Source organism: Oncorhynchus clarkii, chromosome 16 (assembly GCF_045791955.1).
Source record: "Oncorhynchus clarkii lewisi isolate Uvic-CL-2024 chromosome 16, UVic_Ocla_1.0, whole genome shotgun sequence".
In the NCBI taxonomy this organism is placed as follows: domain Eukaryota; kingdom Metazoa; phylum Chordata; class Actinopteri; order Salmoniformes; family Salmonidae; genus Oncorhynchus; species Oncorhynchus clarkii.
The window spans coordinates 55267263-55292764 of NC_092162.1; the positions used below are offsets into that span (position 1 = coordinate 55267263).

The 25502-nt window shown below is 41.5% G+C and overlaps 1 protein-coding gene across 4 annotated transcripts in view; it reads left to right on the forward strand.

Annotated features, from left to right (window-relative positions):
- The window catches only part of LOC139368773 (uncharacterized), a 52277-nt gene that overhangs the window by 15585 nt on the left and 11190 nt on the right, over positions 1-25502 (forward strand). For 3 of the 4 annotated variants that reach the window (XM_071108103.1, XM_071108102.1, XM_071108101.1), the window contains exons 2-12: positions 5916-5977; positions 6120-7140; positions 7333-7558; positions 7734-7973; positions 8183-8369; positions 8481-8522; positions 23475-23970; positions 24274-24433; positions 24646-24762; positions 25006-25110; positions 25318-25471. In XM_071108103.1, coding sequence (XP_070964204.1) covers positions 5923-5977; positions 6120-7140; positions 7333-7558; positions 7734-7973; positions 8183-8369; positions 8481-8522; positions 23475-23970; positions 24274-24433; positions 24646-24762; positions 25006-25110; positions 25318-25471 — 2803 coding nt within the window. In that variant the 5' untranslated portion in view covers positions 5916-5922. The remainder of the gene's footprint in view (positions 1-5915; positions 5978-6119; positions 7141-7332; positions 7559-7733; positions 7974-8182; positions 8370-8480; positions 8523-23474; positions 23971-24273; positions 24434-24645; positions 24763-25005; positions 25111-25317; positions 25472-25502) is intronic. The other variant, XM_071108104.1, reaches the window with a different exon arrangement.

A 25502-nucleotide genomic window follows, 5' to 3' on the forward strand; every position in this document is an offset into this window, starting at 1 on the left:
CCTTTCTTAAAATCAATACACAGAAGTATATATTTTTAAACCTGCATATTTAGTTAAAATAAATCCATGTTAGCAGGCAGTATTATCTAGGACATTTGTGTCACTTCTCTTGCGTTCAGTGCAAGCAGAGTCAGGGTATATGCAGCAGTTTGGGCCGCCTGGCTCTTTGCAAACTGTGAAGACCATTTCTTCCTAACAAAGACCGTAATTAATTTGCCCGAATTTTACATAATTATGACATAACATTGAAGGTTGTGTAATGTAAACAGCAATATCTAGACTTAGGGTTGCCACCTGTTCAATAAAATACGAAACAGTTCCGTATTTCACTGAAAGAATAAACATTATGATTTTTTAAATTATAGTTTCTGGATTTGACCATATTAATGACCAAAGGCTCGAATTTCTGTGTTTTTATTTATTATATTATAATTAAGTCTATGATTTGATATTTGATAAAGCACTGAGCGGTGGTAGGGAGCAGACTGAGCGGTGGTAGGCAGCAGCAGGCTCGTAAGCATTCAAACTGTACTTTACCGCGTTTGCCAGCAGCTCTTAGCAATGCTTGAAGCACATCACTGTTTATGACTTCAAGCCTATCAACTCCCGAGATTAGGCTGCCAATACTAAAGTGCCTAAAACAACATCCAATAGTCAAAGGTATATGAAATAGAAATGGTGTAGAGAGAAATAGTCGACACGTCCTATATTAACTACAGCCTAAAACTTCTTACTGGGAATATTGAAGATTCATGTTAAATTGAACCACCAGCTTTAATATATTCTCATGTTCTGAGCAAGAAACTTAAACATTAGCTTTTTACATGGCACATATTGCACTTTTACTTTCTTCTCAACACTGTTTTTGCATTATTTAAACCAAATTGAACATGTTTCATTATTTATTTGAGACAATTGATTTTAGTTATGTATTATGTTAAGTTAAAATAAGTATTCATTCAGTATTGTTGTAATTGTCATTATTACAAATATATTTTAAAAAAGAAAAGAAGAGCACTTTTTTGGTCCTCCAATTATTGGAATTGGCGTTGAAAAATCATAATCGGTTGACCTCTAACTAGAATGCTTAATCGGTATCTGTTTTTTTTGGCAAGGGAAATATCAGGTATCGGACAAAATTGTCATATTGGTGCATCACTAATTTCCACCGGTCTAATGTCCATTGCTTGTGTTTCTTGGCCCAAGCAAGTCTCTTCTTTATTATTGGTGTCCTTTTAATAGTGGTTTCTTTGCAGCAATGGACCATAAAGCCCTGATTCACGCAGTCTCCTATGAACAGTTGATGTTGAAATGTGTCTGTTACTTGAACTCTGTGAAGCATTTATTTGGGCTGCAATTTCTGAGGCTGGTAACTAATGACCTTGTCCTCTGCAGCAGAGGTAACTCTGGGTCATCCTTTCCTGTAGCGGTCTTCATGAGAGTTTCATGATAGCTTGCTTATTTGAGCTGTTCTTGCCATAATATGGACTTGGTCTTTGACCAAATAGGGCTGTCTTCTGTGTACCACCCCTACCTTGTAAAAATACAACTGATTGTCTCAAATGCATTAAGATGTATAGAAATTCCACAAAGACATTTTCAACAAGGCACACCTGTTAATTGAAATGCATTCCAAGTGACTACCTCATGAAGCTGGTTTAGAGAATGCCAAGAGTGTACAAAGCTGGAATCAAGGGTGGCTACTTTGAAGAGTATATTTTTGATTTGTTTAACACATTTTTGGTTACTACATGATTCCATGTGTTATTTCATAGTTTTGATGTCTTCACTATTATTCTACAATGTACAAAATAGTAAAAAATAAAGAGAACATGAGTAGGTGTGTCAACTTTTGACTGGGACTGTGTATATTTTTTATTGTTTGATAAAATATTGAGTTTAGCCTCCCGGGTGGCGCAGTGGTTAAGGGCTCTGTACTGCTGCGCCAGCTGTGCCACCAGAGACTCGGAGTTCGCGCCCAGGCTCTGTCGTAACCGGCCGTGACCGGGAGGTCCGTGGGGCGACGCACAATTGGCCTAGCGTCGTCCGGGTTAGGGAGGGTTTGGCCGGTAGGGATATACTTGTCTCATCGCGCACCAGTGACTCCTGTGGCGGGCCGGGCGCAGTGCGCGCTAACCAAGGTTGCCAGGTGCACAGTGTTTCCTCCGACACATTGGTGCGGTTGGCTTCCGGGTTGGATGCGCGCTGTGTTAAGAAGCAGTGCGGCTTGGTTGGGTTGTGTATCGGAGGACGCATGACTTTCAACCTTCGTCTCTCCCGAGCCCGTACGGGAGTTGTAGCGGTGAGACAAGAGTAGCTACTAAAACAATTGGATACCACGAAATTGGGGAGAAAAGGGGGTAAAATTAAAAAAATAAAATACAAAATATTGCGTTTGGCCTTTACTAATATAGCCCATAGAAAAGCATTGAATAACACATTCAGAAATGGCAAAACAGGCAGTCCTAAAAATAAATCGTAAGGCATTTGTGGTTTCTTTGCAGCAATTCGACCATGAAGGCCTGATTCACGCAGTCTCCTATGAACAGTTTATGTTGAGATGTGTCTGTTACTTTGCCACGGGTGGCTACTTCGGGGCTCCCGAGTGGCGAAGCGGTCTAAGGCACTGCATCTCAGTCCAAGAGGCGTCACTACAGTCCCTTGTTCGAATCCAGGCTGTATCACATCCGGCCATGATTGGGAGTCCCATATGGCGGCACACAATTGGCCCAGTGTTGTCCAGGTTTTGCCAGGACAGGCCATCATTATAAATAAGAATTTGTTAACTGACTTGCCTAGTTAAATAAAAGTACAACACATTTTTTACATAAAAAAAAAATGTCTTTCTTACAGATGTCAGAGGTTTACATACACCTTAGCCAAATACATTTAATTTTGACACCTAAGTAGTAGGTTACAACATCGTTTACAGAAATTCCAGGACTCACTGTGTTAAGTGCTAAATATTGGTAAAATTTCACATTTTGCTGTATTTAGGGTTACTGGAACCTGATTTTAATTTCTCAAAAACTGGGTTGTATCGTCAGCTAACTGGGAAATCTTCACCTCCTTATCACATACAGTTGAAGTCGGAAGTTTACATACACCTTAGCCAAATACATTTAAACTCAGTTTTTCACAATTCCTGACATTTAATCCCAGTAAATATTCCCTGTTTTAGGTTAGTTACGGTCATCACTTTATTTTAAGAATGTGAAATGTCAGAATAATAGTAGTGATTTATTTAAGCTTTTATTTATTTCATCACATTCCTAGTGGGTCAGAAGTTTTCATACACTCAATTAGTATTTGGTAGCATTGCCTTTAAATTGTTTAACTTGGGTCAAATGTTGCGGGTAGCCTTCCACAGGCTTCCTACAATAAGTTGGGTGGATTTTGGCCCATTCCTCCTGACAGAGCTGGTGTAACTGAGTCAGGTTTGTAGGCTTCCTTGCTCACACACGCTTTTTCAGTTCTGCCCACACAAATGTTCTATAGGATTGAGGTCAGGGCTTTGTGATGGCCACTCCAATACCTTGACTTTGTTGTCCTTAAGCCATTTTGCCACAACTTTAGAAGTATGCTTGGGGTCATTGTTCATTTGGAAGACCCATTTGCGACCAAGCTTTAACTTCCTGACTGATGTCTTGAGATGTTGCTTCAAAATATCCACATAATTTTCCTGCCTCGTGATGCCATCTATTTTATGAAGTGCACCAGTCGCTCCTGGATCAAAGCACCCCCACAACATGATGCTGCCACCCCTGTGCTTCACGGTTGGTGTTCTTCGGCTTGCAAGCATCCCCCTTTTCCTCCAATCATATGGCCAAACAGTTCTATTTTTGTTTCATCAGACCAGAAGACATTTCTCCAAAAAGTATGATCTTTGTCCCCATGTGTAGTTGCAAACTGTATTCTGGCGGTTTGGCTTCTTCCTTGCTGAGCGGCCTTTCAGGTTCTGTCGATATAGGACTCATTTTACTGTGGACATAGATACTTTTGTACCTGTTTCCTCCAGCATCATCACAAGGTCCTTTGCTGCTGTTCTGGGATTGATTTGCACTTTTCCCACCAAAGTTCGTTCATCTCTAGGAGACAGAACGCGTCTCCTTCCTGAGCGTTATGACGGCTGCGTGGTCCCATGGTGTTTATACTTGCATACTATTGTTTGAACAGATGAACGTGGTACCTTCAGGCGTTTGGAAATTGCTTATAACCAGACTTGTGGAGGTCTAAAATTATTTTTTCTGAGGTCTTGGCTGATTTCTTTTGATTTTCCCATGATGTCGAGCAAAGAGGCACTGAGTTTGAAGGTAGGCCTTGAAATACATCTACAGGTACACCTCCAATTGACACAAATTATTTAAATTAGCCTATTAGAAGCTTCAAAAGCCATGACATAATTTTCTGGATTTTTCCAAGCTGTTTAAAGGCACCGTCAACTTAGTGTATGTACATTTCTGACCCACTGAAACAGTTAATTATTTGTGAACTAATCTGTAAGCAATTGTTGGAAAAATTCCTTGTCATGCACAAAGTACATGTCCTAACCGACTTGCCAAAACTATAGTTTGTTAACAAGAAATTTGTGGAGTGGTTGAAAATCGAGTTTTAATGACTCCAACCTAAGTGTATGTAAACTTCCGACTTCAACTGTATATCTAGGAGATATAAGAAAGCTAAGGAAAATATTTACTTTTTGTGGGTGGGGCACTCTACCTTTTTATACTTCCATTAATTGTTTTAAAACTGGTACTGGTTACAGTCAGACGAGTCCTGTTGACACTTGTAGGTGTTGTAAAGCAAAACGATGAACATCGTGTTCGTTGGAATCTTCCCTTTCCACAGTGGGATTCCGTTAGGTTGTATCCTATACGGTACAGACGCTACAAACATGTTGGCACATCAATTACTGACTTCAAATCAAATTTTTATTTGTCACATACACATGGTTAGCAGATGTTAATGCGAGTGTAGCGAAATGCTTGTGCTTCTAGTTCCGACAATGCAGTAATAACCAACAAGTAATCTAACTAACTATTCCAAAACTACTGTCTTGTACACAGTGTGAGGGGATAAAGAATATGTACATAAGGATATATGAATGAGTGATGGTACAGAGCAGCATAGGCAGATACAGTAGATGGTATCGAGTACAGTATATACATATGAGATGAGTATGTAAACAAAGTGGCATAGTTAAAGTGGCTAGTGATACATGTATTACATAAGGATACAGTCGATGATATAGAGTACAGTATATACGCATGCATATGAGATGAATAATGTAGGGTAAGTAACATTATATAAGGTAGCATTGTTTAAAGTGGCTAGTGATATATTTACATCATTTCCCATCAATTCCCATTATTAAAGTGGCTGGAGTTGAGTCAGTGTCAGTGTGTTGGCAGCAGCCACTCAATGTTAGTGGTGGCTGTTTAACAGTCTGATAGCCTTGAGATAGAAGCTGTTTTTCAGATGAGTCCCGTGATGTTTATAGAGCAAAACGGAGAACACCATCGTGAGAATCTATTTTCCATATTATTGTTGGCCAAACCGTTCTGACGCTACAGACGTTTTTGTGAGAAGACCTATTTTCAGGATGTCTCATGGTCTGACAAACACCACTGTAGCTTGCCCACCTTCCACCGCAGATGCGGAAGGCCGACATCGGTGGATGTGTTGGATTGAGAAGCAGCCCATGCAAGACTGATATGTCTAGCTTAAACTGACAGATTTTGATTGGGATGTTTTGTTACCTGTACTGACGCACCCATGTGTCAATGGACTTAACGATTAATGCAAAGTGATGGACTGCTCTTCAAGTCTCTCGAAGTGTAAATGTGCTTCATTTCAATCAACAGCATTTCTGGTAGATTGGATAACATTTGTATTTTTCTATCTTAATTTGACAGGTCTACCATGGAGGGCTTTATGGATATCAATGAGATCCATGACATCACTGGCACTGATACAGGTATTACCTTAACTATTTTCCTTCCCCTTTTAGTCTTAATGTAATGGACTGTGCGTTAGCTGTCCAAATTATGTGATTAGATGGAGATGATGATACATTTTCTGTCATTGTTTTTCTATCCTTGCTGTTCTCCTTGGTGTAGAGGAGCACAGAATAGATGCAGAGCAGGTGGAGGGGGCCGAGAGGAGTGCTAGGCCGACCATCAGCGAGTTCAAAAAGACCTGGGGCTTCAGGCGGACCACGGTTGCCAGAAGAGAGTTTGTGGGATTGGATGAGATTGAAGATCCAGAATCTCCACCCCTACCCACACGTCGGGGCAGAGGCCGCCCAGCCAAGACCTATTCAAGACGTGGGCGAGGGGGGAGAAGAAGCGTCCCAGCCGACCTGGAGTACTCTGGAACGGCCTCCCCAATTCCAATGGACACAGAGCCTTCCTCAGATCCCCAAGAGCCCTGCCCAGGTGGCAGCCTAGATCCCACCTCTTGGCAGGACTTTGGATCTGCATTTGGCACTGCTTTTTCTCTACTTGGGGAGAAGGAGGAGGACTACATGCCCATGACTGCTCCTGCCCAAACTATGGCTGCCCCTGCCCCTAGCTATGGGGCTAGTAGGGTCGTGGAAGTTGCCTCCAGTATTGAGGAGGACAGTGATGAGCTGACCCTGAAGCAGCTCCAGGAGCGGCTGAGCATTAGGGGGAGAGGGGAGTCCAGGGGGAGGGGGGTCAGAGGGAGGGGGAGGGGAAGAGGGAGAGGGAGAGGTAGAGGACGTGGTAGAGGTAGGGGGCGTGGGAGGGGTAGGGGTGTAGAGCCAGATTCGAGCACTGCGGATGAAGAGGAGGTTATTTTTGTAAATGAGTTGGAACCGCAGCAGGTGCATCAGCCTCAGGAGGAAAGGGAGAGGAGTCCTGAGAAGGTTGTGGTAGAGTCTCAAAGCCCTTCTCCTTCTCAACAGTCAAGCTCAGACTCTATGCCACCTCTTGAGTCTGATCCAGAAACAACAGAAGAAAAGGCTAGCCAAAATGATAATGTAACAGAGGCAAAGGACGAGGTGGAAGAGGAGGAGAGGATCGAGGAAGAAAAGTCTGAGTATTCTAGCATATCGGACAGTGAGGGCTACAACCCCCATGCCCTTTACTGCATCTGTCGACAGAGGCACAACAAAAGGTATGTGTGTAGCATTGTCCTGGACGGTATTCATCTGTGAAAACAAACAAGCAAGCCGTATGTTTTTGGTTTAGCAACTCTACGTCTCGGCTCTTTCCATCTGCCGCACGTCTATTTCAAAATTGTCTGGTTGTTGATTTTAGTTGTTCTTTAGCTGACATTTTCTTATTGCTCTTCTGATTCCTTATCCAGGTTCATGATCTCCTGCGACAATTGTCTGGAGTGGTTCCATGGCGACTGCGTTGGCGTCAGCGAGATTCAAGGCCGAAAGCTTGAGAGGAGTGGACGAGACTGGATCTGCGCCACCTGCACCAACAAGAGCCAGAGCCAGCCAGACCCCCAGCAGAGCTCCCCTGACTGCCTGACACTGCCCTACTTGGGGGAGGAGGAGATTGTACATGAGGAGCAGGCCAGCGAGGTGAGAACAACAACAACAAAAAACACTGATTCCTTTGCTAGCAAGCAAGGAAATAAATTGTAGTTTGTGGTGTTATATGGCTTTCCTTGCTTTGTACGGCACAAACTTGACTACATTTTAACCATGGTGTTTATTTGCATGTTTGAGATGTGTGCTGACGTGAGTCTGGTCCTAGGAGGCTGTGGTGCAGGAGGTGACAGAGATGGTTGCTGAGGCTGAGATGGAGTTGGACGGTTCCCTACCCCAGTGCATCGGCTCAGGGTGCAGTAAGCACGCCCTGCCCGACTCCGTTTACTGCGGCACAGACTGCATCCTGCGGCACGCGGCTGCCACTATGAAGACGCTCTCCAACTCCAAAGAGACTAAAACCAAGCAACGCCCACAGAGGAGAGCAGCAGCCAAACTTGGCCCTAAGGTAACCCGTGGTTCAAAATAGGTTGTTTTGGTTAAGAGACTGCCTAAGATTTTTTTTATTTTCTTATTTTGTTTTTGTGAAGAATGTATGTTGAGATTGTTACCTTTTGAAATGGATAAAGCTGACACCTGACACAATCACTCACATAGTATGAGTACATTTAACCCCAAATAAGCTGATGTCGACCTCTCTGAATATTTTGACCTCAGGGTCAGAGGTCAGCTAGGATGCCCCAGAGGTTGTTGGCAGAGCGGCCCGAAGAGGAGGGTGAGGAAGAGGAGGCTGAAGATGTTGAGGACAAGGAAGCTGACACATCTACATCTGCCTTATCCTGTGACCCTAGTCTCACTGCAGTACAGGCCACATCCATAGAATCACCTATGTTTTACAAGTCGAGTATGTATCACTCACAGCACATGCATATCCAACACATACATAATACTTTCACTCAGTTGGCATTCATCAGACACTAGCTATAATGTTACCTATACCATCCCCAATCTGTAGGTGTAGGGAGACAAGGTTATTTGCAGGGGTCATCAGCAATGGGTAAGTGTACACATTTTGGCAACTTTATAAAATGTTTTCCTTCAACTAGTTGAACAGGAAACGTTGAAAAATAATAGAAACCAAACCAATTAACAATCCAAATGAAATGTCCTCAGTTCCCAAATGGTAGAACGTTTATTATAGTCTGGTTGAGACGCTTCTACTTCAATACCACCATCTTTCTACAGTCAATTTTTTAATAGTTGCCAATGTTTTGATTTGACAAATATTGAAACCGGTACGTTAGTTCACTGACAGCCTTACATGGCAACAACATAACTACAAGGTACAGGCTGAAATTAGGAGAGTCTGTCTTAAAAAAAAAATGTTTTCTTTGTTAGGAAATACAGTGGAAGTATGTTTTAAAAAAGAAAATAGGGTACACAAGTTGTTCAGATAAAAATCACTGTTTGATGGAAAGCGCCAAAAAAATGGTTTTAGTTCTCAGAAGAAAAAAAACATGAAACAAAATGAATGCTTGGTCACTATGGTCCAAAAACAAGGTCTCTCCGGTCATCCAGTAGTGCCTGGTATAAGAAATAGTTTAGTTAAACAATGGATGAAAAACCGGTGACATAGCAATAGCACATTTTCTCCCTCTCAAAGATGGCAACCGAATGCAAGCTACAGACCAGTTGAGCTTTTGGAGAAACTGGTTTGAATTCTTTGCAATGGTGTTTGAACTGTGACTCAGGGTGGAAAACAGAAGAGAATCATCCAGCCTTATAAGATTTATAGAGCAATGTTCACCAGTAAATAGCAAAGGCCAAGGTTTGCTTTGGGTAGTGTAAACCCTTGGCTAAAGTTCAAGCTTCCACTTCTCAACAATCACTGATTTTGGCTAGACACATCTGTACCATTGGCACATTGCAATGGTCTCTGTTTTTCCTACTCTCTTCTTCTGCGCTGTTCACAATATTGCTTTCACGTAACATGTGTTTTGATATCAGTGCTCATGGAGGAGGGGACAAGCGCCACGTTGCCAACTTGAAACTTTTTTTTATAATGAAGAATTTATCATTTGTATCTTAAACAAGGTGCGGTGTCATACCATACTTGCACACACGGGACACCAAAACACACACATCCATATTGTACATTCAGACTCGGATCAGTGCTCATGGAGGAGAGGGGACTATTGAGATGCATCCCTTGTCCTTAGTCTTACTAGATTGCGCTCATCCTCTTGAGCTCCATTGCTTTAGCTATAAACCACTTCTACAGGGCTGTGCTGTTTTAAAGGCCCAATGCAGCTGTTTATATATCAATATCAAATCATTTCTGGTTAACAATTATTAAGTACCTTACTGTAATGGGTTCCCATTTAAAATGGTCAAAAATATAAATGCAACATGCAACAATTTACAGTTCATATAAGGAAATCAGTCAATTGAAATACATTAATCAGGTCCGAATCTGGATTTCACATGACTGGGAATATGCATATGTTGGCCAGAGATTACTTTAAAAAAGGTAGTGGCGTGCTTCAGAAACATTCGGTATCTGGTGTGACCCCCCCCATTTGCCTCCTGCAGCACGACACATCTCTTTCGCACAGAGTTAATTGGGCTGTTGATTGTGTCCTTTGGAATGTTGTCCCACTTCTCTTCAATGGCTGTGTGAAGCTGCTGGATATTGGCAGGAACTGGAACACGCTGTCATACACGTCGATCCAGAGCATCCCAAGCATTATCAATGGGTGACATGTCTGGTGAGTATGCAGGCCATGGAAGAACTGGGACATTTTCAGCTTCCAGAAATTGTGTACAGAGCCTTACGTTATGGGGCCATGCATTATCATGCTGAAACATAAAGGTGATGACAACAATGGGCCCTCAGGATCTCGTCACGGTATCTCTGTGCATTCAAATTGCCATAGATAAAACGCAATTGTGTTCGTTGTACGTAGTTTCTGCCTGCCGCCCATACCATAACCCCACCGCCACCTTGGGGGACTCTGTTCACAACTTTGACATCAGCAAACCGCTCACCCACACGACGCCATACATGTAGTCTGCGGTTGTGAGGTCGGTTGGACGTACCGCCAAATTCTCTAAAATGACATTGGAGGCAGCTTATGGTAGACAAATGAATATTCAATTATCTTGCAACAGCTATGGTGGACGTTCCTGCAGTCTGTCTGCAAATTGCACACATGAGACCTCTGGTGTTGTGACTGCACATTTTAGAGTGGCCTTTTACTGTCCCCAGCAGGATACACCTGTGTAATGATGTTTCATCAGCTTCTTGATATGCCACACCTGTCAGGTGGACGCACTATCTTGACAAAGGAGAAATGCTCACTAATAGGGATTTAAACAAATTGGTGAACAAACTTTGAGAGAAATAAGCATTTTCTGTGTATGGAAAATTTGTAGGATATTTTATTTCAGTTCATAAAACATGGGACCAACACTTTACATATTGTACTTACATTTTAGTTTAGTGTAGTTTTTTTGCACAACTTTCTCCAGCAATAATTTTACTAGGACGGTCTGGGAGTGGTTTGAGTGAGGAAGAGGAAAATAGAAAACGAGCTGTAGAGGTTTAGAACTCTCTTTATTGGTCTATTAACTAATTAACTGCATGGCGATGTCACTTTGGAAAGCCTAAACTCCCACCCATCCAAATCTGCTGATTTAGAAGGTCCCGTGTAGATTGTATTTTCAGAAATTAACTATCACGAAATAACACATACATACACAGTATTAGTGACGTGTCATCAGCTGTTGTACAAAATAATACCAGACAGGAAAACTGAATTTTGACTGCACTGGGCCTTTAAAACAATGCATCAGCTATTCATCAAAGGAAAGCAGGATCATATTCACCTGAGCCCCAGACACTGCACTATCTATCCAGACATGGGATTTGTTTTCATAAGCATCTATTCATAAACGTTACATTTGTATCTTCGGATTTATGCATGTTTTTTAAAGAAAGCTACCATAGTTGACCATATTTGCTACAAGTTGTCATTAAGTGCTTGACAGTAACCTGGCCTAGACCCCAAAGTCTAAGCAGAACCCCAGTGGCAAGAAAAAGAAGCCTTGAGATGAACCAGACTGAGGGGAGGCCCATCCTCCTCTGGCTGTACCAGGTATTAGTTACATACAAATACAATGTATGTTCAAAGAATACGATCAAATACAGACCGTTTTCTGTATCTGCAAGGCACACACAGTTATTTCCGTTTTGGCCAGATAGTTGTCCATAAAATACTTACAATACTCTAAAGTTTTTGGATATAGACTTTGACACAGCATGATGGGACAGACCAATATGTGGAGGCACCAACAGGTAGGGTGAAGCAGAAAGGGAGGGAATGTGGCAGTAGGGCAGCATCTGGACATGTTGGTGGAAAGCTGTCTATAATGGTAGTAATTGAGTACAGCAAAGGCAGTCCCAGCCAGTACCTTTTCCCATACCAGACCATTCACAACTGTTCACTGCTGTTTAATGCGGACCTGTGATTTCACTTGGATAAGTATAACAGGGTCTAGTATGTGATTCATACTTGAGAAAAGTTTTTCCCTCAAAGTGAGTTTGAACTTTCCAGTCTGCTAAAGAAATGTAGATTTTGGACATTGGTTATTGTCACTCGTGTCCAGAGGCAGGACTGGGTCCTCTGCCTTGCCCTCTGGTAATGCTGCCCCTTTATCCAAGCGTACCGATGTTCAGCAGTTAGGGTGCCAGTGTCAATCAGTCCTATTCTCCACTATTTTTTGACTTACCAGAGACCTTGCAGCATCTGACATGATTGTACAGATTTTATTTAGCTAGTGCATGAGGGGGGAAAAATTGTCATACTCGATTAATATTGCAATACATATAATTTGTTCATGAGGAAACACAAACTCAAATAATTCAAAATGGTATTTTTATTTTTTGGAGGCCCCGTGTGGTCTTTTTTAAAGGGGAACTGGAGCTCTGCACCCTTTTACATATACCCCCCCCCCCCCCCCCAATCTTTATTTCAGACAGGTGGCAAGTAGATGGGTTACAGGTTGGTAGAGGGGAGAACAGGAGGAAAGTGGTGGTTGTGGTGGAATTTGATCACATGCTGTTCTGGGGGACTGCTGTTCCACGCCACCAACAGTTGGAACTTAAACTATTGTCAATTGCAGTGTCAAACACACACACACACACATAAGCAAATGATGCACTAGTCAATCTTTGGCTCACTTTTAGGCTTATGTCTGGCCACACAAATCCTTACTGGACTGATGCTGGCTATACACTACACCTCTGACATTTCTACAGCTCTCACACACAAACCCCAACATGCACACAGACACGGGATACCAACAAACACAGACATATTTTACACTCAGACCAGAGGGAGAGAGGATTCTATGCAAATAGGGACGGGAAGATTTGGAGAGCGGAGCAGTTTTTCAGCTGGAGCATGGAGCTGCTGAGAGGATGTTCAGATGCCATGCAGGATTTCTCCAAGGATCCTGACAAACAATGAATGCCAGATTCATAGATCCATTTCAATGAAGAAGACTGAAGTACACCGCTGGCCAATGCCACTGACATAATCAATACTGCAATGCCTGGCAGATCAGCAGGAGTTGTGAAATTATCCTTCCAATAATTTGGAACATGACCTGAATTATCCTATTAGGATTTGAAATCACTCACAAAAGGATACACTTTCTCCTTTGCTCTACAGTTGGGTTACAGTTTTTGTATTTTGAATTAATTCAATAACCTGCATCAGTGAACACCTGTTTGATTCCTGCACGTGAATGGGATTCAGTGAAATGCCATAAAGTGTGCAAGGAGTACAGCAGTTTATTTAGTTATTGCACACATGGAACAATGACTAAGGCTGTGTTATGTTCTTCAAACAGCCTAATTCTTCTTATTTTTCACTAATTGGTATTTTGGCCAATCAGATCAGCTCTGAAAAAATATCAGAATAGTTACACATTTTAGTATCCTGGTCAAATATACAAGCATTTTTCTGTACCATAGAAGGATCTTCCACAAAACACCCATATTTTATGTACATCCTTTTATTATTTTTGTTTTCCTGTGGTTCTGTTTTTATTTTTGACAATTAAAAGTCCTGAACACATCTGACACTGAGGATTGCAACCTCAACGCTAATACCTTTAGAGTGTGACCATGTGTCTTACATCAGTTCTCACCATTCACATGGAAACATTTGACGGGGGTGACCAGCTGAATTTGTTTTATATCGATCTGATATGTTTCAGATTCACATACAAGTATTCACACCCTCTGGTATTTTGCAGAGGTGGACTGGGTCTATCGCACTACCTGAGATGAGTGACTATCACTACTATGGTCTGAGACACCTAGGCCAAATACTGTTTTTAGTCACAACCAAGATTTAGGCGGCAGTCAAATGACCTCTACCTCCTCAGTTTTTACAGATTTGAATGAACTATAGCAAGGCTAGGTGGAGACATCATCATTGCTTATTTTGCCCGTGTTACTCTACTTTCATGGGGGACATCCAGGTGGTGCACCTTTTCATTCCAGCCCAGCACTAACATACCTGTGCAGCATCATGGTCCCCATGATTAAGGAAAACTGTTATTCCTTTATTTTTGCAGATCTGAAGGAACTGGATAGGTGTAAGCAATATGTGTCTTCATCTCTGCTAGCTGTTCAACAGTTATCTTCCGTTTTGGCTTTTCGTCTTGAGCCCCCAATTGTTAAACACAAGCACCCTCTACTGGCCAGATATTATAATAGTTTTAAAAAAGTGCAATTATTCAGTGTGACGTTCTCCTGAGAATGTATCATATTCCCGTACCCCTGAGAAAGTGTCGTAATAAATCCCCAATGGTAATAGCACAGAGTGTCTAAACCCAGAAGTTCCAAATCGCGATACTTCCGGGAACACTTGCGAAACAGACAGACCAGTCCGGGGATTTAGAAGTCAATGAGAAACATTCTTCCTTTGTTGTTCATTTTCTCAATCTGAAGGCACAACCTAGATTAGAGCCAATGTCTTAAGTAGTTGAACATGTTATTACTCCAACCTCGTGAAAGTGACACGTTTTCGTCAAAAACAACTTTATATTAAGGAGTGCCATTGATTTGACATCCTGCACATGTGCAGTTCAGCGCGAGACGAACGTTTGGCCCATGACGTGTTTCTATGCATGAGCTGTGCTTGCCAACGTCGACATAACATCGCCTACAAGTGTGATCGGGGATTTCTATTTGGAGATGCCGTTTTAGCCTATCTTCATACTCTACTGTCTTTGATAATATTTGAACGATACATAATTTTACATTTGTTCATGTTTGAATAGCGTTCTATTGTAGAAACGATTATATCAAATACTGTAAGCATTCTGGGTAAGATGTTATACAGTTGTTCAACTACACACATTTAATGCCCTGATCATAATTTGTTTATTTGCTCATGATGTTCTTTATATCTAAGTCACTTGATTGCTGCAAGGGTGCAGTTCCATTTACTTGCTAATGTGAATTGTTAAGACTCAAGCACAGAGCTTCACCAGATTGTTGCTTTTACAATCTAAAACAGATGCCTTACAGAAGGATGTACTACTCCAAAGTGCACATTAGACACACTTAAACCTCAATCTCACAAATGATCATATGACAGCAGTCCGATAAAGTACATAAATAGCCATCTGTAGTTTCTCCAATAGATCAACTTTTTGTGTATAGTGTTGGTTGGGTTGGATGTGATCTTATAGTAGGATCAGAACAGGATCTGTGTAGAATCATTTAATCAAGCAAGTTTTGTAATATTGCTAGATGCAACCACTGAATGGAGATTCAGTAGGAAAGTGTGGATTTAACCATAAGTTCTGTGTTTATGGAGCGAGCCCATTAACACCTGTGCCATAACGTTCCAGGACCTTGTTTCCCAGAGCATTCGTAGCGTTAAGATCATATCTTTTAGTAGCCAAGGTCTTTCCCAGAGCCTTCGTTAGTATTGTTGCGCTTAAAAACCTTTGCACATCTACGGAGTGATCCTGACCACTCATAGAGCAGCCAAAGTGCATCTTTATAGGCTTCTTTTCTGCCTTACCTCACAAGATAATCCTTCTAAAACAATGTAAGTGTTTTTATGTGAATGGGCATGATCGTACAATGTAATGGGTAATGTATAGGATATGTAATATTTGAAATATGTATTTAACATTTTGTCAAGTTTGGTTTTATTTGATACAAAGCTGAATCTTATCGGTACAAATTAGAAACACCTGGAAGTCTATAAATGACAAGCCATTGGAACAACAATAATACAGTATGGCTGCTATTCAGCGGATTGTTTATCCAACATACCTGGCGGCTCCGTCTGCGCAGTCAGTTGGTGTATATAAATCTGCATGTCCGTTGCAGCCCCATCATTGGGAGTCTATCAGGCTCCCACAAGAGGTACTCAGACTGCTCTACCTTGTGTATAAATCAGCTGACCAACCAGCTGAGGCATAGCAGGGGAAGTAGTAGGGATGCTAATGGTGCTGTCGTAGCCCCCCCCCCCCGGCGAAATAATAACAGCATCGCCACCCCCAAACGTCTTCCTGAGGTGCAGCTTCTAACAGCCTTGTGCTTTTACTCAGTGTGGTGTTTCCTCCAAGGCTTTGGTGATGGACACAGAATATATATTTTTATGAAAAAACAAAATGTGTGTAGTAGAGGGTTAGTCACTGTATATATTTGTGTGCTAAAAGGAAACGATCTGATACAGATATATTGTGGTGTGCAGTGTCCTAAAGCACTGTAAAGATGACCGTGGTTCAAATCTTTAAATTTATGAACATTACATGACAAATGGTTTGTTTATTTTCATACATAAAACTTAGTCTTCGAAATGTATAGGCCTAGCCTACTTTTCACATGAAATGTGGGCTATTAGTAGTGTTTGCCTATGATGCCAGCGCCATCGATTTCAGCACCAGGGAACTGGACAGCTCCTCCAACGGGATCATGTGAAAAACTGAACCCGGCCCCAATGATTACAGGCTCTTACAGGTTCACACCACCTGCTTATTTATGGAAACACTCTTGAAACGTTGGCTCGTAAATAACGATGCATTTAGTATGATCATGTAATGCTTAAGTTACAACGCAACTGGGAAACGAGGCCCAGACCTCTTAGCAGATGTCATTGTGCGCTCACATACAGGGAGGCTCTCCCTTTCTCCAGGAGTGTCCTGCACACACACACTCCAATGCAAACAGGGAAACACTTCTTCAAAGGCCCAGAGTAACAAAGAACAAATGTAATTTCAATGCTTCCATCAATAGCGCTGGAAGCTGAAACAGCTAACGCAACACTTGAACCAACAGAGGACAATTCAATTGCGCTACTGCCTGTGCCATAAAGTTCCAGACCTCATGGCAAGAGCCATAGTATACTTTCCGAAGGCAGACTTCAATAAAAGGGATGATATAGGGGGCTACGGAGCTGAAGAAAAGAGAAATGAAAGTACCGTATGTTCCTCCATGACAGGGATCTACCATGCCAGTCCTTCGAGGGCTGAAGTTCTACTAGTTTTCATGTCTTCCTGGCACTTCACTGATCAGTCTGAATCATTGATTAGCCATTGACCACCTGATAATCCAGGTTTTGGGCTTGTTATGAAAACGCAAAGACGAAAACCAGCGTTTATGGCATCCATCAATTATTAGTGTTGTGTACCTCTCCACTATAAGGAACAAATCTGCCATGCCCAGTGTCGGGTCTAATAGACTGCACATAACATAGTAAACGTAAATCCAGGACACTCAAATTAGTTTGATATGTTACGTTTGGTATGGTTACATACAGTGCTCGACTTGGACAGAAATAAGTGCCTGTACTCATTTTGGGTGCCGGTACTGTTTATATTTAGGAGCAGGAGCTCCACAGTACTTTTGAGCTAATATTCTACAAGCGGAACAGGAGCACAATCAGTAGAACGTTTGAGGTGCCGGTACTTGTCTCGTGAGCTCCTGCCCAAGTCAAGCACTGGTTACATAAGAGAGGAGGTCACTTAAGGCAAAAACTAAAGGAGAATGTCTGGAACTCTTGGAGGGATGCGAAACCATTCTGGGTTGAGATCTGGTGACAAACACACACACACCCTTTAAACCCCCTATGCTCTTTTGAGATCCCTCTTTCAAAGTCACTGAGATCTCTTCTAGCCATGGTATCCAAAATAATGGGCAACTGGGCATTTTTATACATGACCCAGGGTTTCCATTAGCCGGCTTTTGGTCAATATATATATTTTTTAAAGGTTATAAATAAAATTTGCACCGGCCAATTGTCCAGGAGAAGAGAAAATCCCATTGCGAAATAATAAATTGATAGAAATACCAGTCGATACATTTGACTGGTCATGGTTATTGGTCAATAGGTTAATTTCCATAGTTTAGTGGAATTAAATTGGTGCATGTACGTTTTATTAGTGATTTAGGCTCTTATTTATCACAGATACAGAGTCTTTGAGTATAAAATCTGTCAGACAGCGTGAGTTGCATCTCAAACAGCAAATTCATAGGCAATGGAAGGCAGGCTTCATCAGCGCATCACACACCACTTCGCAATGAGCTGGAGGCAGTATGCATTTTCAAAAGAGATACTTAATTGTTTGAAATCTGAATGTTTTACTACATATTATGATGCGTGTCTTACATTGCTTCAAAGTAGGCATTGCCAAAATCAGACCATATCTGTGGAGGCAATTATTTTATATAAACTTTCTTTTGTTGTCCACTAGCCAAAGGCCCAATCCTAGTCATATTAACCCATGGTAATTGTTGCATATTAGATCTCCCCACTTTTGAAATTTCAAATGGATATTTTAATCTCTGTCACATGAAACCACTCACATGTGCGGTGCACTTTTGACAGTGTTTTCTCGCTAATTGCACTATGGAAAAGACATTCACACACAGCCTGCTGCATTGCTGCGCTCTAAACATTCTGATCTGTTACATCAGACTCATTGCTTTTTAACGTTTTGTTTATTTTACATAGCCTAGGCATACTGGTTGTATGAAATTGGGATCTGTCGTCCCACAACTGTCCCAGCGTCTGTTTGGAATAGGCTATTTCTTTCTCAACAAGCTGACCGATAGAATAGGTAAACGTTTCTACTATGGGGGATAGTAGATTGCCATAGGCTAGTGATTTTGCTGTTCGTTACCTGTCTTGCTGGCTGAGGAAAAGTACATTTTGGACAGTTATTCTAACATCAAGTGTGCATCAGAATTTGGTAAAAAGAACCACACATCGTTGTATCCTCAACTTGCATGTTCTGTTAATAGAATGACCATAATCTAAATGTGATTACTGTCATTCTGAGCACCATGAGTAGACGCCCTAGTAGGTAGGCCACACACGCTTATAGAACAGGAGTGCTGAAGCGCATAGCAAGTAAACGATTGTCTGTCCTCCGTTGCAACACTCACTGCTGAGTTCCAAACTGTCTCTGGAAGCAACATCACCCCCACAACTGTTTGTTGGGAGCTTCTTGATATGGGTTTTCATGGCTGAGCAACACGCCTAAGAACACCATGCGCAATGCCAAGCGTCGGCTGGAGTGGTGTAAAGCTCGCCGCAGTGGAAACACGTTCCCTGGAGTGATGGATCAATCTTCACCATATGGCAGTCTGACGGACAAATCTGGGTTTGGCGGATGCCAGGAGAACGGTACCTGCCCGAATGCATAGTGCCAACTGTAAAGTTTGGTGGATGAGGAATAATGGTCTGGGGTAGTTTGTCATGGTTTGGGCTAGGCCCCTTAGTTCCAGTGAAGGTAAATCTTACTGCTAAATCATACAATGACATTCTAGATGATTCTGTGCTTCCAACCTTGTGGCAACCGTTTGGGTAAGGCCCTTTCCTGTTTCAGCATGACATTGCCCCTGTGCACAAAGCGAGGTTCATGCAGAAGTGGTTTGTCAAGTTCGGTGTGGAAGAACATGACTGGCCTGCACAGAGCCCTGACCTCAACCCCATCAAACACCTTTGGGATGAATTGGAATGCTGACTGCGAGCCAGGTCTAATCGCCCAACATCAGTGCCCGACCTCACTAATGCTCTTGTAGCTGAATGGAACCAAGTCCCTGCAGCAATATTCTAACATCTAGTGGAAAGCCTTCCTCGAAGAGTAGAGGCTGTTATAGCAGCAAAGGGGGACAAACTCCATATTAATGGCCATAATTTTGGAATGAGATGTTCGACGAGCAGGTGTCCACATACCTTTGGTCATGTAGTGTACTCTGTATCGTGTTTCCTTTATTTTGGCTTTATCCTTTATTTTATTTACTCAAGTGTAAACTTGAGTTCGGCCTACTTCAGCTTCACAACATTACAGAGCATTAGATGTAAATGTGGACAACACATCTGACACCTTTGCATATCAACATACTGAGACATTACACACTTTTTGTTATTATGCGTTAGCATATTTTATTATGGCGTGGAGACATTTTTTGTTTAGTTCAGAGCAGTGGAGCCTGGTGTCACTGGTTCATAGATGTTAAGCACTTTAAAGCGAGACTGTCTTTAAAAAGCAACAAGTCCCTTTGAAAACGGCCTATGTGGCATCGATTCGAGTCAAACATTTATTCTAGTGTCCAAATTGACTACAAAGTGTAAATTGGATAATTTTGGTCATAAAGTCAGTCTCGTCTAAAACAGAGTTTGGAACAGCCGTGCTTCTCAATGGGTAAATGAAGGTTGGGTTTTGATGTCCGTTTGCCTACTAACATGGGGTGAACTGCTGCTGTGATTGCTCTCTATCCGATAGCACAGACAGTGAGACAGACCTGCCCAACAGCTCAGACTTTGTTAACATAAGGCAAGTCATCACGCATATTTGAACTTGAGAAATAATGCACCAAGCACCTTAGCGCAATTTTACATCTAACGATCTCAGATTCATTCTGGGGATTTTGAGGAAGTGAAATAAGTTTCTGCATCTGCAGTGTCTCGGGGGGGACAAACATAATTTACCAAAAGCGGAATCTGTCAGGAAACACACTTCCAAGACTGAAATCTCGTTTTTTTCCCCCTAATGAGTAACCAAAAGACACACGTGCCAATCGACGTGTTCATTGGCTCTTTAATGATGAACAAGCTTTTTCATAAGCCAGTAGTCATTTCATATTAGCAAGGGCATCATTTGGAGGAATTTACTTTGAGTGAAACATTAACTTATAGGTATGGGGAGGGGCATTTTAAAGGCCCTGGACTGGTTTTCCCAAAAGCATCGTAGCACTAAGATGATCTTAATTCCATTTAAACTATACTGAACAAAAGTATAAACGCAATTTGTAAATCGTTGGTCCCATTTTTCATGAGTGGAAATGAAAAATCCCAGAAATGTTCCATACGCACAAAAAGCTTATTTCTCAATTTTGTGCAGAAATATGTTTACATCCCTGTTAGTGATAATTTCTCCTTTGCCAAGATAATCCATCCGCCTGACAGGTGTGGCGTATCAAGAAGCTGATTAAACAGCATGATCATTACACAGGTGCACCTTGTGCTGGGGACAATTAAAGGCCACTCTAAAATTTGCAGTTGTCACACAAAACAATGCCACAGCTGTCTTGTTTTGAGGGAGCGTGCAATTAGCATGATGACTGCAGGAATGTCCACCAGAGCTGTTGCCAGAGAATTTTATGATAATTTCTCTAGAATAAGTTGCCTCCAAAATTGTTTTAGAGAATTTGGCAGTGCATCTAACTGGCCTCACAACCGCAGACCACGTGTAACCACGCCAGCCCAGGACCTCCACATCCGACTTCTTCACCTGCGGGTTCGTGCCATCCCAGGCCCACCCATGGCTGCGCCCCTGCCCAGTCATGTGAAATCCATAGATTGGGTCCTAATTTATTTATTTCAATTGACTGATTTCCTTCTATGAACTGTAACTCAGTAAAATCTTTGAAATTGTTGCATGTTGCGTTGGTTTGTTCAGTATAAATGGACAAAAGATGACAGTGCAACGATGCTTTTGGGAAACCCAGCCCTGGTTATGTTACCGTGTGGTTGGGTGTTTAACTGCTAAAATGAACATTAACTTTCTTATGATGGTATAAATGTCAGCCATTTTGATCAGGGAGTTGGTCATCCATGCTTTGCCAGTGCTGTGATTTAGATATTGTGTAAAATAATGAATTTGAAGAATATATGTTTGTTAGCACGCTAGCTGGCTAGTTTTAAAGGAATGATTCCATTATGATTCCATTCAAATTAGCTGCCAATATGCCAACATTCCATTCAAACAATGCAACTCGGACAAGTTATAAATGCAACAAGTACTGATTGTATCATATATCACTCAGCTTTCCAAGAACACAAAAATTGAGACATTTATGATCTGTTTACATATATTTTAGAGGCTATTTGGAAAAAAAGGTGTATAAAACCTGTATAAACTGTAGGCCTATTTATAATTATATTATAGTATTTTAGGTTCAATTTTATTACACAATTTCTGAATTTCTGATATCACATTATTATTACTTTAATTTTACTGTATAAGTAAAATCAGGATTATGCCTCTACTGTCATTCGTTTTATTTAGACTGGTTTAGAATTCTCCCTGACCAATATGGCTGCAGTTTTTAACCCATTTTGGAACTTTGAGGGTTAATTAATTTAATAGGATATCTATGGGTTTCCTACTCTTTTTTTAAATGTGTATTTTTAGATAATTTGAGTCATAAATCACAGTACTACCCTGCTGTCATTGCACAGAAGAACAGAGGGGCCCTGGCTCCCCCAATATAGGTCTTCTTTACCACCTTTCTAGCGTGGAATGACATTGGTTCCATCTTGTCGGCCTCTTTTAGTCAGGTAGTTTTGACAGTTATTTTGATGTACTTCTATTACATTGCAGTACAAGTTAGATTTTCATTTATATGTTTAATGTTTTAGCACAGGAAATTTTAGTCCCACTACCAGTCAGTTTACATGACGGGTGATCTATCACTCAACTGCTTTAACACCTAGGGTCAAAAATGGATACATGAATACAAGTGTATTATTGATATATCTTTATTGTCCATTAAACAACAAAGATGATTATATTTTGCTGTTACAATACCAGCACCCAACTGCCTGAGACGCACACACAGACGAGAGGCTGAACCCGTCACAGGGTCAGCTGCAGAGCATTGCCTGTGGAGAGGGTGTGATGCCAGCAACCCCCTAGTTATTTGATGTAAATGTATTTGCATTGTAGTTGTTTCAAATCGTATTTCAGTGGGCTATGAACAGTCCGTTCTTTCTTTTTTTTTTAGCATAAATATTTTCGTTTTTTCGTGGGAATATATCTTGCCCTCTGCCGTTGCCTTACTGTTCTCAATCAAAAAACTTCAATTTAGCTGACAAGGAAGAAGAAAATTCACAATTTTCCTACCTGGGATTTTAGTAGCTGTAAAAGCAATGGCACAACATCACAAAGGGGGACACTTTTATAGTAATGAATTGAGGAACAATTAAAGCCACACTGTACATACCATCAATGAGTGGGCCCCCAACAAAAACATAAACAATAGTGCAAATACATCCCATCACATTTTCCAATGCAGATACAGTTTTGTAGTGGTCAAGGAATAAAATTCCATGAGCTCAACATGGCCTTTTATAACATTATTTGAAGCTGTACATCATTTGGCTACAGAGTCAAAGGTAATTGTTTTTGGTAATTATTAGGTCGAACAAAGCTAATCTCATCACACTGTACATCTCAGCCTAAGAAAGACCATTTTGAAGCTGATTCATTGTTCGTGGTTAATCACATGCGTGCACTGTTCATACTTAATTAACTGGCAATAACACACACATATGTTAACATATTGACCTCGTGGCTTATTACACTGACTTCCTATAAGTTTTGTTGATTATATTCATAGCTACCAGATGCCATATTGATTTATCAGCACTGATTCAGTTCCCCTGTTATTCTATTTTTTTAACAGCTGGAAAGGCCAGTGAGCAGGTAGAGGTTGAGATTGAGCCCATTTCTCCTCAGACACATTCTCCAGATAACTCTCCCTCAGACATCATCACTGAATCCTCCCCTCTGGGAAGTGCTCCAGGTAAAACCAAGAGACCAGCAAACAGCTGCAGTGTCTCCAGGAAACCCTCTGTCGATACATTCCCTGTCAAACAACCCAATCCCCCCAAATCCAGCCACTCTCCGACCCCTGAGACCCCAAGCACCTCAGCCTCCAGACACCATGAAACAGGGGCCCTGAGGATCGGCAAGACGTCCTTCACCATCCCCAAGAAGCAGCCTCAACCCCTCGTGACTCCCACTCTACCCTCACCTCCACCCCCCACCCCAATGAATGAAACTAGGATTCTGCCCGTGTCCCCAGCCCCTATCGCCCCTTCCTCCAGACCCCCTCAGCCAGCCAACAACCAGGTCAGGCAGAGCATCCAACGCTCTCTCACCAACATCATGTTCAAGAGGTGAATATAAAGAAAGAGATGACAAAATATACATGGTGGTTAGAAAAGTACACTCACACTCTCTCTCACACACACACACACTGGATCACATTGATTGACAAAGAAATTATGGCTTAGTCTGAGAAGACACCCTATTCCCTATATAGTGCACTAGGTTTGACCAGAGCCCATAGTTCTCATCAAAGGTAGTCCACTATATAGGGGTAGCGTGCCATTTCGGACACACGCATTGCTTGAGCTCTCTTTTGAATGTAGGGCAAAAATGTTATTAAAAGATGACTAATTGCATTTTGATTTTATAAGGGTGTGCGACTGTGACGATTTGGAGAGGTCTGAGAGTGAAGTGGCGAAGCTGGTCACCAGCATCGAGACGGAGATGTTTAACATATTTAACAATACAGATAGCAAGTACATGAACAAGTACCGAACCATCATGTTCAACCTTAAAGACCCCAAAAATAAGGTTGGTCTATAGACAGCAAAAAAAATCACATATGCCTTGTCATACAAAATAAATCCACATATATAATTCTCTGCTATACAGCATTTCATTCAAAAAGTTATGAAAACAAATATTCAATGTAACAAATGTGCCCCCGTCTGACAAACTAGACTTGTAGTTCACCATGTGGTAGTACGCTTCATTGATTGTCTCTTATTTGGGTGGGTCTCCAGGGTTTGTTCTACAGCGTCATCCGTGGTGAGGTCAGTCCCTTCAGACTGGCCAGGATGAGCCAGCGGGACATGCAGGCTACAAAGGTCTCAGAGCCGAACAAAAAAGACACTCCTGAGGTACAGTATAATATAGCCTATGCAGAAACTTAATCTAAGCCAAAAACTTATAATAATAATAATAATAATAATAATAATAATAAACTAAAGAAGACCATTTGAGTTTTAATGTCGTGCACGATACTAAAATACAAAAAATTACAAATAATAACATACAAAATTCACCATAATTCTTCACTGAGAACTATATTTATTATCCAAAACTTTACCAGTTGATTGAGATGTTGTCTGTGTGTCTTGCAGGTCCGGGAGTCTGGTCCCAAAGCCACATGTGTGCTGCCAAATCCAGCGCCTGAGCCAGTGAAGGTTGATCTACCTAGTCTTCCCTTTAGGCCAAGTAGACACATGGTATGTACAACATGTATTATATAACATGTATTGTCTACTCATACTAATGCAATAAAATATCTAGGAAATTATATCGCCCTCAGTATGTGATCAGTTCATCTTCAAATGTAGCATAACTTTTAGATGAGCATGTCAGTGTGTCTGTATCTGAGTGTGCATCTGTGTGTAACGTTTTAATAAATGTGTGACATGATCCTCTTTTCTCAGGAACAGAAGAGCACTCTCCCTGCTGCCCCTAAGGCCAGACCTAACCAGTCGAGCCAGAACAGCTCAGTCCCAGACATCCTCAGCTGCATGCTGAAAGACACAACTGCCGAGCACAGAGCTCACCTGTTTGACCTCAAGTGCAAGATCTGCACAGGTAAATTTAAAAAATATGAAGTAAAATGACA